Genomic DNA, 12,711 nt, shown 5'->3' with positions numbered 1-12,711 from the left:
GAAGTGGCAGATGGAGTTTAATTCAGATAAATGCGAGGTGCTGCATTTTGGGAAAGCAAATCTTCGCAGGACTTATACACTTAATGGTAAGGTCCTAGGAAGTGTTGCTGAACAAAGAGACCTTGGAGTGCAGGTTCATAGCTTCTTGAAAGTGGAGTCGCAGGTAGATAGGATAGTGAAGAAGGTGTTTGGTATGCTTTCCTTTATTGGTCAGAGTATTGAGTACAGGAGTTGGGAAGTCATGTTGCGGCTGTACAGGACATTGGTTAGGCCACTGTTGGAATATTGCATGCAATTCTGGTCTCCTTCCTATCAAAAAGATGTTGTGAAACTTGAAAGGGTTCAGCAAAGATTTACAAGGATGTTGGCAGGGTTGGAGGATCTGAGCTATAGGGAGAAGCTGAACAGGCTGGGGCTGTTTTCCCTGGAGCGTCGGAGCCTGAGGGGTGACCTTCTAGAGATTTACAAAATTATGAGGGGCATGGATGGGATAAATAGACAAAGTCTTTTCCCTGGGCCATGGTGTCCAGAACTAGAGTGCATAGGTTTAGGGTGAGAGGGGAAAGATATAAAAGAGGCCTAAGGGGCAACGTTTTCACACAGAGGGTGGTATGTGTGTGGAATGAGCTGCCAGAGGATGTGGTGGAGGCTGGTACAATTGCAACATTTAAGAGGCATTTGGATGGGCATATGAATAGGAAGGGTTTGGGGGGATATGGGCCGGGTGCTGGCAGGGGGACTAGATTGGGTTGGGATATCTGGCCGGCATGGACGGGTTAGACCGAAGGGTCTGTTTCCATGCTGTACATCTCTATGACTCTAAATGCTGGCATGTTTTTCATCAATACACAAAGATCATTGCCTCCACTTCAATTCTAGTTTCCAGTGCGCTTTTCCTTTTTTTATTGCTTTTATCAATGCAACTGTTGTTACTATTCCTCCTGAAATCCAAATTCTCTCATGTTCTGTTCTCCCCCAGCCTCGTCTCATTTGGTGTGGAGTTGGAACCTCCTGTTTAAAACTGTAAACATTTATAACTCATTGCTTTCTTCTGTTCCTTGCTCTGATAATCTTCAGATTTGAAAATTTCCTTCATGATAAAAAGACTTTTTGCTTCTTAATTAATTATGCTTTACTTAATGCTTTGTGATGTTTTGAACCATTAAGAACGTTGTTGTAGGTTTTCTGCAGAACATTATTTGCTACATTTCTGGATGTATCTGTAAAATTGAGTAATGGAGGTGATGAGTTAATCCAAGGTATAATTATAATGATCATCTAAATCTCAATATTGGGATCTTTTCTAGTATGTGATAACTTAAAAAGTCTGCAATATAGATAATGTACTGATCCTGACCTAATGAGCCATTAATTGTGCCCAATACATGATGAATCGTTCTGTGTACACTATTATGAAATTTCATTGGCTGTGCTGACTTTGTGTATCACTGTTTTATCTCTTGGATATGGATTTGAAATCAGCACGACTACCACTCAATGTTTCTATAGATTAAGGCGAAGAGAGTCTAGTTTGTGTATGTGTATTCACAGCATAAAACTGCCTGTATTGGCCTTAGTGTTACAATGTAACTAGAGGAATGCACTGATAATTGAGTCAAACACTTCACTGTTTGCACCATTCATATTAATGTGTAGATTCAAATACCAAAATGGTCAATTTTTTTTTATTAGAACTACTATCCAGAATTAAGCATGCATTCACCAGGATCTTTCATTAATTCAAAATAAAATGTTTATTGGAACACAAATCTTATTCCTAAAAGCAAATTCAAACAGCTGATTAACATTTAAGATATAATCAGGAAATAAAACGGTATCCATTTAATCCCAAACAGACACACTTGCACAACAGACAAGGATGGCAAAATGATTCTTTTCTTTAAAAAACGGGAATACAAGCCTAATGACAGAGAATCTGGAAACAAAAGTTAGTATGTGGTGATTCCTCATCCACTGGTTTCCTGTTGACAAAATCAAATTGCTGACAACTGTTGAGTGATGGAAGATGTTCAGTTCTGATTGCAATCATCTGGATTAGAGTATTTGGAAATTGGTCACAGCCCAACTTTCCAGATTTTGAAAGAAAGATTTTTTAAAAAGACATAAGTGGCATTTTTTTTCTTACACAGAGTGGTTTGTGTGTGGAATGAATTTTCAGAGGAAGTGGTCGAGGCGGGTATAGTTATAATGTTTAAAAGATACTTAGATAAATACATGAACAAGAAATGTTTGGAGGAATTTGGGCCAAGTTTAGGCAAGTGGAACTAGTTTAGGTTGGAATTATGGTCAGCATAGACTAGTTGTACCAAAGGATCTGTTTCTGTGCTGTATGATTTTGCAAGGTAGTTAGAAATACTGACATTTGGAAACTTTATCAATTTCCTAGGAGCTTCTCAGAAGTTAATTTCAGGAGAGAGACTTTCAGAACCTGGGATATCTTCGTTGCTGGCTCTTGGGTTTGCAAGAACAGAAAACAAAGACAAGAAATGGGTGTTAACCAACAATTAACACGCTCTTCTTTTCCCAAAAATCGGGTCTTCCAGTAGTTTACAGCCATAAATCTCTTATTCATTTGAAAGTCTCTGACTGTCCTGTTGTAGCATGCATTAAGCTGTTGACTTCATTCCTTGCTTTAAAAAAGTCAGGGTTCTGGTAAAATTAACATTTAGGTTCAGTTGGCTGTTAAGAAGGCAAATGCAATGTTAGCAATCATTTTCAATAGATCTAGAATTCAAGAGCAGGGGTGTATTGCTGAGGTTGTGTAAATGCTCTGATCAGTCCACATTTGGAATATTGTAAGCTGTTTTGGATCCCATATCTAGGGAAGGATTTGCCAGCCTTGGAGGGATTCCAAAGGAGGTTTAGCAAAATGATCCCAGGGATTCTGGGTCTGTACTCTAGAGTTTAGAAGAATGGGGTGGTGGGGAATCTCATTGAACCTTATGCAGTACTGAGAGGCCTGGATAGAGTGAATGTGGAGAAGATACTTCCACTAGTAGGAGAGACTACGACCTGAGGACACTGTCTTAGTGAAGAGGTAGGTCCTTGTAACTGAGATGAGGCATTTCTTCACCTAGAGTGTGATGAATCTGTGGAATTCATTACCAACGAGGACTGTGGAGGCCAAGTCATTGAGTGTATTTAAGACAGAGATAGGTTTTTGATTAGTAAGGGGATCAAGAGTTATGGGGAGAAGGCAGGAGAATGGAATTGAAACATATTAGTCATGATTGAATGGCAGAGCAGACTTGATGGGCCGAATGGCCTGATTCTGCTGTTATATCTTATGCCCTTATCTCTATAATTTGGTATCTTTTACATTTGTTTATATTCTTTGGTCTAACAGAAAGCACCCTTCTCTCCTTGTATTGCTTTATTTGGAGGGTTCAAATGTACCCACACTTATAGTTCAAAGTTTGTCTGCTTCATCTACATTCTTTACGCATGCAAGATATTTTGTGAATAAGTCAAGGTAGTTGTTTTTTAATGTGAAATTCAATTTTTAGTTCTGCCTTTTCAAGTGCCTAGCAAAACCAGGACTTAAAAATGTGCATACAGGCAAAAAGTAAAATCTGGACCAAATTACAATTCCCTGCAGTTGCAAATATAAATTGACGTGTGCTATCTGTTGATCAATTGCCTTGTAATTACACTTCTATATTAGAAAAAAAGGACCTTTTGGTCTCTCAACTTAAAGCCCCAGCACACATTATGTGAAGTCATTGCATGGTGTTTATAAAAGGAGAGCATTCGTACAACCACGTTACTTAGAAAGTATGCAACATGGGCCAGAGTCGATATTGTTTATTTCGGCCTTGGTTTCTGGGGATCTGTAAAGAGTTCTGTGGCCAGGTCTATTATTGGCATGCCCTTCATGGTCAGTGGATAAGTTACAGTGCAAAGTAAACCATTATCAACAGTTCTCAGCTTAAGTAGTAATGTGGAGACTGACCATTTCTTGGTGTGATTGGGTTTGCTGCAAACTTCCAGCAATGCTGCAAAAATTAAATTTGGATATATTGGCATTCAATATTGATGCTAATCGCAAAATGTAGAAAACATTGACCTAATTTGTTCTATGCCATTCATAAACGTAATCAGAAAATATATTTCTCATAATGGCACATATTTTTCGAGTTAGAGCATGTTGCAAGGTTCTGATAAATGCTGCATCTCACTAAAGTCAATACAACAGAGTTTGTTTTCAGCATTTGCAGAAGTATTACGCTCTAGTTTATTTTATATTGGGACTTTCTCAGAAAATGTTTTTCTGGCTGAGTACATGCTCCAAATTGAAGCTTGAGTTGTTTGTACAAAAGGCTTGTCACACATCCACAGGCCTTATCTCCTACTAAAGGTTTTCCAGTGCCATTACTTCTCCTGTGCTGGGTTCCTCACCCATGACTCTGACTCCATTCTTTGGTGTACTGCATTCCAGACACATTTTGTTGACCTGCCTTTTTGTTAAGAAAAGCCAGCCTGAATTTGGAGCCCTGAGAAGAGATTATTCTTTGGTACATCCAAAAACAGTAAGGAATTCTTACCAAATTAAAGGGTCATCAGTTTTCAGAGAGATGTATTCTGTTTAATTTGCATAGACTCGAGAAGAATTTGTCCATGCCCTAAATCTTGTATTTTTCCCCAAAGCCTCTTAACTTTTTTCCTGTAATCTGTTTGTTACATTCAGTTACTTGTGATCAAACAACTAGAAATTGAAGATTCCATACTTGTTCAGTTTACTTGTTGTCTCCTCTGGTTACCTCTGGATTTTGTTTACAGCATTACGCTAAGGGTGGGATTTGTCCTCACCATCAACCTCACTCCGTTGTAAAGAGAAACCTTTATTGTAGTGATCATTGCAAATCTACCATAAGTCTGGCACTACGGTTCTTCAGTTTGCTTTCAAGAGTTTTTCTTTTTCTGTGTTTTCTGTCTTGAATAGTGATTTGTATTTCATATCTGTGAAGGTTCAACTAAGGTCCGGATAAAATCTACGCCTAGTGAGATTTGCTGGCTAACATGGATGTAAACATGTAGGCTCAGAGAGGCATGGTTCCACTCCAAATAAGAGCTACGTATTTGAAAATGTCCATTATTGGTGAATTTAGTCACTATTAAGGCATCTGGATGGTCAAGAAATAATTCTGGTCATGTGCAGAGACCTGTGGTGAATTTTGAGGTATTGCTGTTTGTAGATTCATAATCTAAAAATAATGTTCTGTTATGGAAGTACAGCTGGTGCATTCGCCTGCCTTGGGAAGTTTGAAAGGCCATTTCCTGTGAAGAAATATATCTTACTTCCTCCATCAGATTGTCTCTCTGTGTTCATTGTCCTGGTCTTTTTGGCTGTTTTCTGATTTTTTTTTACAAATTCACAAGCATATGAACAAACTTTAGAGGAAAAAGGTCAACTTGGACTGAGGACTGCAAAGTAACTTGAGGACAGTGAGAGAGAAATAGAGAAAATAAATCAAACCAAGATTGAATTGTTTGTCCATTGAATGTTTTTTTTCTAAATTCCCCAATGCTGTGTACCATTCATGACCAAGTTTAGTTATTGTAGTTGCCAGCTTCAGCCACTCTTGAACTTGATATGTTGTGCCACCAATTTCTATTTTTTTGTTCTCTCATACCAGAGATCAGGCGCTCTGCTGGTGAGGATTTGGGAACTTCAATCTGAAACTAATATTGAGAAATCCAGTGAAAGGTCAAAGCCTTTCATGTTAGGCACCTTCTCCAAAGAGAGAATCTAACTATTGTCACTTGTCATTCAATGACATGATCGTTACTGAATCCCCACTAAAAATATCCTGAGGGTTACCATTAATCAGAAACTCAGCTGGATTCACCATATAAATATAGTAGCTACAAGATCTGTTCAGAGGCTAGGAATGCTGCCGTGAGTAACTTACCTCCTGACTCCTCAAAGCCTGAACACTATCTACAAGGCACAGTAGGAGGAATGTGTCGGAATACTCCCCACTTTATTGGATGAGAGTAAATCTAACAATTAAGAAACTTGATACTATTTGGGACATATGGTGTGTGTACCATATACAGAAAACACTAAAAAAAAATTCAGTAAGGCTCCTTAGACAGCACTTTCCAAATGGGCAACTGCTAATATCTCAAATAACAAGGACAGCAGATAATTGGGAACACACCATCTGCAAGTTCCCTCCAAGCCACTCACCATCCTGACTTGGAAATATATCATTGTTCCTTCAATATCACAGTCAAATTCTTGGCACTCCCTTCCTTACACTATTGTGGGCTTACTTATACCATATGGATTGCAGTTCAAGGAGGGCAACCCGTCACCATCTTCTCAAGGGCAAGTAGGCATAGGCAGCAAATGCTGGCCCAATCAGTGATGCCCATATCCAATAAATAAATTTTAAAAATGACAAGCAGATTTTAGTCAGATTAGGGGTATGGAAATCAAATAGTGACTTGGAAATATCAGGTTGCTGATGTCAGGTCGAAAAGGTGATAAATATTTCTCTAGTTATGATGTACACTTAACATTTGCAAAATTACTCCTACTGGTCCATTCAAACCTGTAGGTCATTTTTGTATTGGATAATGTGCATTTGGCTCCCAATGTGAAAACTAGCAGTGATCCTTGTCCACTTGCTAGGCTATTGAAGCTAGTGGAGAAAACTGATTTTTGTTTAAAACAGGATCTTCCACGTAGCTAGAATTAGTAAATGCACAAGTTTCTTTGAGGTTGCAGCTGTAGTATGAGATTGCTACGATTCATGTTGTAGTGTTGTTGTGGTTCTTGTGCAATATGGAGTGGCTAGTAAAATTCTTGATGTGGCGTGAAACAAATTTGCTGTTAGAAGCAATTTATTTTTCTGTTATGATGTGTTTTCTTTGAATTTAGTGAGCATTTTTAACAGTAATTCTTTTTCTTTTAAAGCAAATCTTGATGAAACAACAAGAGAGACTGTCAGAAAGAGAACAGGATATTGAAGAACAAATCTACAAACTGAAAACTGATAAAAGTGTAATTGAGGTGAGTAGAATCAATGTTTCAACCTGAGTCGTGTGACTCAATTCCTTTGTGGTCGCATCAATATTAAATGGAGACAGTTTAATGTAGTTTGTTGAAACCTTGACATTTACTCTTGGACTTAATTTGGAGGATTGTTGTCATCAAGCTGATGAATGATGCCATTAAGGAAGCAGGTCGTTGTTTGCCATTATCAGTTAGGTATAATGTTGGAATTCTCCTGTTTTAAATTCACCTCTACACCTCCAGATTCTATTGCCTGTCAAATTCTGTACACACTTTGTATCCTAATGTAACCAGTGGTACCACAAGGATCTCTTAGGTCCTCAGTTAGTCACATGATTATTAACAGCTTGGATAATAGAACGGTAAATTGTAATCCATTGTATGGGCATTGTAGATGATAGCATAAAATTACAAAGGGATTTTGATAGACTCAGTGAATAGGCAAAAAGTGTGGCAGTTGGAGTACAAGTAAGTATGACATTATCCATTTTGGACTGAGAAAGAATAGATCAGGTTACTTTCTAGATAGTTAAATACAATGGATGCCCAAAGGAACTGGGTGGGAGTTCAGGGGCATTGATCTTTAAAATATCTCAAATGGATTCAGAAGATAAGAAATACAAGGATGCAGAAATTATGCTGTAGTTTTACAAAACCTTGGTTAGACCCCACTTGGAATACCGTGAACAGATCTGTGAACCACACCATAGGAATATATATTGGCCTTTGAGATAGGTTAGCTAGGATGTTACCTGGACTTCAGGAATTAAATTATGAGGAGAGATTACAAAAATTATGCATATTTTCTTTAGTGTTGAGATGGTTAAGGGCTAATCTGACAAAAAGTTTCAAGATATCAACAGGAAAAGACAGGAGGTAAATTAGTTTCACTGGATGGGGATTCTACCTGTTGTGATTCTGTTCGCCGAGCTGGGAATTTGTGTTGCAGACATTTCGTCCCCTGTCTAGGTGACATCCTCAGTGCTTGGGAGCCTCCTGTGAAGCGCTTCGGTGATCTTTCCTCCGGCATTTGTAGTGGTTTGAATCTGTCGCTTCCGGTTGTCAGTTCCAGCTGACCACTTCAAACCACTACAAATGCTGGAGGAAAGATCACCGAAGCGCTTCACAGGAGGCTCCCAAGCACTGAGGATGTCACCTAGACAGGGGACGAAACGTCTGCAACACAAATTCCCAGCTCGGCGAACAGAACCACAACAACGGACACCCGAGCTACAAATCTTCTCACGAACTTTGGGCATTCTACCACTAGGGGGCGTGTGCAAGAAGCCGTACAAAAATTCAGCGAGGCTCCTTAGTGCTTCCAAATACACAACCACTAACATCTCGAAGAATAAAGGCAGCAAATACATGGGAGTACCACCACCTGCAAGTTCCCTTCAAGCTGCTCACCATCCTGACTTGGAAATATATCGCTGTTCCTTTAGTGTCACTGAAAATTGGGTCCAGACCATTCAGGAAAGATGTTAGGAGCATTTCTGCACACAAAGGGTGGTAGAGGTTTGGAACTCTTCCGCAAACAGAAAGGATGCATGATCAGTTGTTAATTTTAAATCTGAGATAGATAAATGTTTATTAAGGGATATGGACCAAAGGCAGGTGCATGCAGTTAGGCCACAGATCAGCCATGATTTCACTGAATGACAGAACAGGCTTGAGCGGCTGAATAGCCTACTCCTGTTCCTGTGTTCCTAATTTACTGATTTTTGGGAGGGGGTGTCAAACTGGGTGCTACCTTTCCCTCAACTACTATTTAAATCAAATTATTGATTCATGCTCCATTTCGATATTTAACATCAGTACTGCACAAATGTCAGAGTAGATGAAGGAGTGCTTTAATCTTGGGTATATCCATTTGGATAAGACATAAAACCAAGCTGTGAGCATAAAAGGTCACAATAGTACAAAAATTTGTGAGGATACTCTGGTACTTAAAACAAACTTCCCCTAACTCAACATCACTAAAACTGATTGACCAATGTTTGTTTTGGTACATTGCTTGAAATAAGTAAATAAGAGGAAACAGGCGGAGAAAAGTAGGCAGAAAGTTTGATATGGGGATGGTTGGGAAATGAGGGAAGGCGCAACTACATGTGGACCTGCACGATGAGATGATGATGGAGGAATATAGGATACCAGAGAGGGTGTGTGCTTTCTCATAGTAATTCAGCTTTTAATAGGTACTAAAGTTCTGTACGTTCCACTATTTGTGACTGTTGATGTTCAGTCATGTCCTCCTGTCGGAAGTATGTCTGTTATCTAATGTGGAAGAGATGTTAGTAATGTTACAATTGATAGATATTCAGTCTATTTACCTCCTTCAGCAAAGAATAGCAAACTGAAGTGCATATCTGTAATTGTTAGCTGTGACCACCTTGTAGCAAATCATACGTACAAATTATTACAGTGTTCTGTTGGTAACCTTAATGCATTATTGTGAAACTAAATTTTCAATTTATTATCTGGGGAGTGTGGATAGGAGAGAGAGGGGGTAGAAATTGTATAATTATGGATGAGGAAGGTCATATAGTCAATTTGACCTTCTTCCAGGTTGTGAAGTCTTCAGCCTATATAACCTTCCCTTGCAATTCATTCTCTGACTGAGAATTAGCCCTGAAGTTGTTAGTTGTCCTGCCTCCAGTGCTTGAAATACTTAGAATCTCTCTCTTGTGCAGTCTGAATACAATGTGATAAGGTGTAGGTTTGCTGTAGGTTTGATATCCAGATGTTTCATTACCTGGCTAGGTAACATAATCAGTGGCAACCTCCAAGTGAAGCGAAGCTGTTGTCTCCAGCTTTCTATTTATATGTTTGCCCTGGATGGGGTACCTGGGGTTTGTGGTGATGTCATTTCCTATTCGTTTTCTGAGGGGTTGATAGATGGTATCTAGATCTATGTGTTTGTTTATGGCATTGTGGTTGGAGTGCCAGGCCTCTAGGAATTCTCTGGCATGTCTTTGCTTAGCCTGTCCCAGGATAGATGTGTTGTCCCAGTCGAAATGGTGGTTTTTTTCCTCCGTGTGTGGGGCTACGAGGGAGAGAGGGTCGTGTCTTTTTGTGGCTAGCTGGTGTTCATGTATCATGGTGGCTAACTTTCATCCTGTTTGTCCTACGTAGTGTTTGTGGCAGTCCTTGCATGGAATTTTGTAGACGATGTTGGTTTTGTCCATGGGTTGTACTGGGTCTTTTAAATTTTAGTTTTTGTTTGAGAGTGTTGGTGGGTTTGTGTGCTACTAGGATTCCAAGGGGTCTTAGTAGTCTGTCTGTCATTTCTGAAACTTCTTTGGTGTATGGTAAGGTGTTTAGGGTTTCTGGCTGTGTTTGGTCTGCTTGTCGTGGTTTGATCTTGCGGAATCTGCGGACTGTATTTTTTGAGTATCCGTTCTTCTTGAGGACGTTTTAATAGGTGGTTCTCCTCTGTTTTCCGAAGTTCGTCTGTGCTGCAGTGTGAGGTGGCTCGTTGGAATAGTGTTCTGATACAGCTTTGTTTGTGTGTGTAGGGATTGTTGCTGGTGTAGTTAAGTATTTGCCTGTGAGGGTGTTGTTGATGATGTTAAATGTTTCAAAAATTACTCAAAAAATACAGTCCGCAGATTCCGCAAGAACAAACCACGACAAGCAGACCAGACACAGCCAGAAACCCTAACCACCTTACCATACATAAGTTTCAGAAATGATAGCCAGACTACTACGACCCCTTGGAATCCTAGTAGCACACAAACCCACCAACACTCAAACAAAAACTAACAAACTTAAAAGACCCAGTACAACCCATGGACAAAACCAACGTCATCTGCAAAATTCCATGCAAAGACTGCCACAAACACTACGTAGGACAAACAGGAAGAAAGTTAGCCACCAGGATACACGAACACCAGCTAGCCACAAAAAGACACGACCCTCTCTCCCTCGTAGCCCTATACACGGAGGGAAAAATCCACCATTTCGACTGGGACAGGCTAAGCAAAGACATGCCAGAGAATTCCTAGAGACCTGGCACTCCAACAACAATGCCATAAACAAACACACAGATCTAGATACCATCTATCAACCCCTCAGAAAACGAACAGGAAATGACATCACCACAAATCCCAGGAACCCCATCCAGGACAAAGAGATAAATCGAAAGCAGGAGACAACAGCTTTGCTTCGCTTGGAGGTTGCCACTGTTGATGTTACCTAGTGTTTTAAAAAATTCTCAAGGTCAGGTTCGTAGGAGAGTAGTCTGACACAGAACAAACGACCAGCAAACCTACACCCTAAACCTCAACCTGAGCTACAAACCTTCACAAACCTTGCACAATGTGATAAGTTTTCAGCATTGCTTCTGATTTACAATACAATATTTAACAAGACAGTTGTGGTATAACTTTTTTTGTACATTGTATTTAACAGAATCTTCAAAGACTCTTGGTCGTGTTTGGAATTATCCCTAGTTTCCTTTCTTAAAAAAAGCTATTACAATGCCTTTGGGAGTGCATGGGGCATCTTTTATTTCCTGTGCATTCTTGATGCCCTCAGAAATGGTGTCTGTCAGATTTCTAAAAGTTTAAAAGAATGTTCCAATGTTTCTTTAATTGCTTATATTCTTTTGTTTATACCCACGGGAAGTTTTCCCATTGTAAATATTATGAATTGACTTGACTAAAGTTCAGTGGCCTTCAAGTATTGATAAATGCACTTACATTAGGACTTCAAAACCTGACATTAGGAAGGGAAAACATCTGATATTGGCTGCTGTTTAAACATTTATAAGAAGTGCTTTGTACAAAATAATTCATAACAATCCAACAATGCTATGTCCAAGGTGGCTGCAGTCATGGTTACACATCAAGCAAAGGCAAAAACATATAGCTGGGCCCAAATGTAAGTTTGGTCAATGAGAAATGTGTAGTGCACACATTGCTGAGACCAAGAATATTGTAAAGATTCGTGTTCGCTCTTTCCGATGAAAGAAGGAAACTATTTGACATGTTGTGGGTCTTCAATTTTTTTCAATTCTGTCTGCATTTAGTGAATTGGGACATCCAGTAGATTGACAGAAGGCTAAGGTGTGGTATTTCCATATTAAAAAGAAAAGGTTCTGAACTGCCCTCCTATGACATAGGTAGGAGGAGGGCTGAGGATGTTAGGCAGGTTTTCAGGGAGCTCGGTTGGAAGCTCAGAGTTAGAACAAGCAGAGTTGTTGTCTCTGGTTTGTTACCAGTGCCACGTGATAGAGAGTCGAGGAATAGGGAGAGAGAACAGTTAAATGCGTGGCTACATGGCTGGTGCAGGAGGGAGGGATTCCGGTATCTGGATAACTGGGGTTCTTTCTGGGGAAGGTGGGACCTCTATAAACAGGATGGTCTACACCTGAACCTGAGGGGCACCAGTATCCTTGGGGGAAGGTTTGCCTAGTGCTCTTGGGGGGGCGGTGGGTTTAAACTAACTCTGCAGGGGCATGGGAACCTAGACTGTAGCTTTAGGGTGCAGGACCTGGAGTGTAGGGAGGTTAGGAACATGGCATCAATCTCAAAGGAGGGTGCCTGTAAACAGGAAAGTGGCTTGAAGTGTGTATACTTCAATGCAAGAAGTATACAAAATAAGGTAGGTGAACTTGCAGCGTGAGTTGGTACCTGGGATTTCGATGTTGTGGCTATTACAGA

At 39.8% G+C, this 12,711-nt stretch overlaps 1 protein-coding gene across 3 annotated transcripts in view; it reads left to right on the top strand.

Moving 5' to 3' along the window:
- trim8b (tripartite motif containing 8b) overlaps positions 1-12,711 on the top strand; it is a 103,181-nt gene that overhangs the window by 65,232 nt on the left and 25,238 nt on the right. For all 3 annotated transcript variants that reach the window (XM_043713058.1, XM_043713059.1, XM_043713057.1), the window contains one exon: positions 6,947-7,042. In XM_043713058.1, the coding sequence (XP_043568993.1) occupies positions 6,947-7,042 (96 nt within the window). The remainder of the gene's footprint in view (positions 1-6,946; positions 7,043-12,711) is intronic.

This window comes from Chiloscyllium plagiosum, chromosome 22 (assembly GCF_004010195.1).
Source record: "Chiloscyllium plagiosum isolate BGI_BamShark_2017 chromosome 22, ASM401019v2, whole genome shotgun sequence".
NCBI classification, from domain to species: domain Eukaryota; kingdom Metazoa; phylum Chordata; class Chondrichthyes; order Orectolobiformes; family Hemiscylliidae; genus Chiloscyllium; species Chiloscyllium plagiosum.
This window is presented reverse-complemented; position numbering and strand designations above follow the sequence as displayed.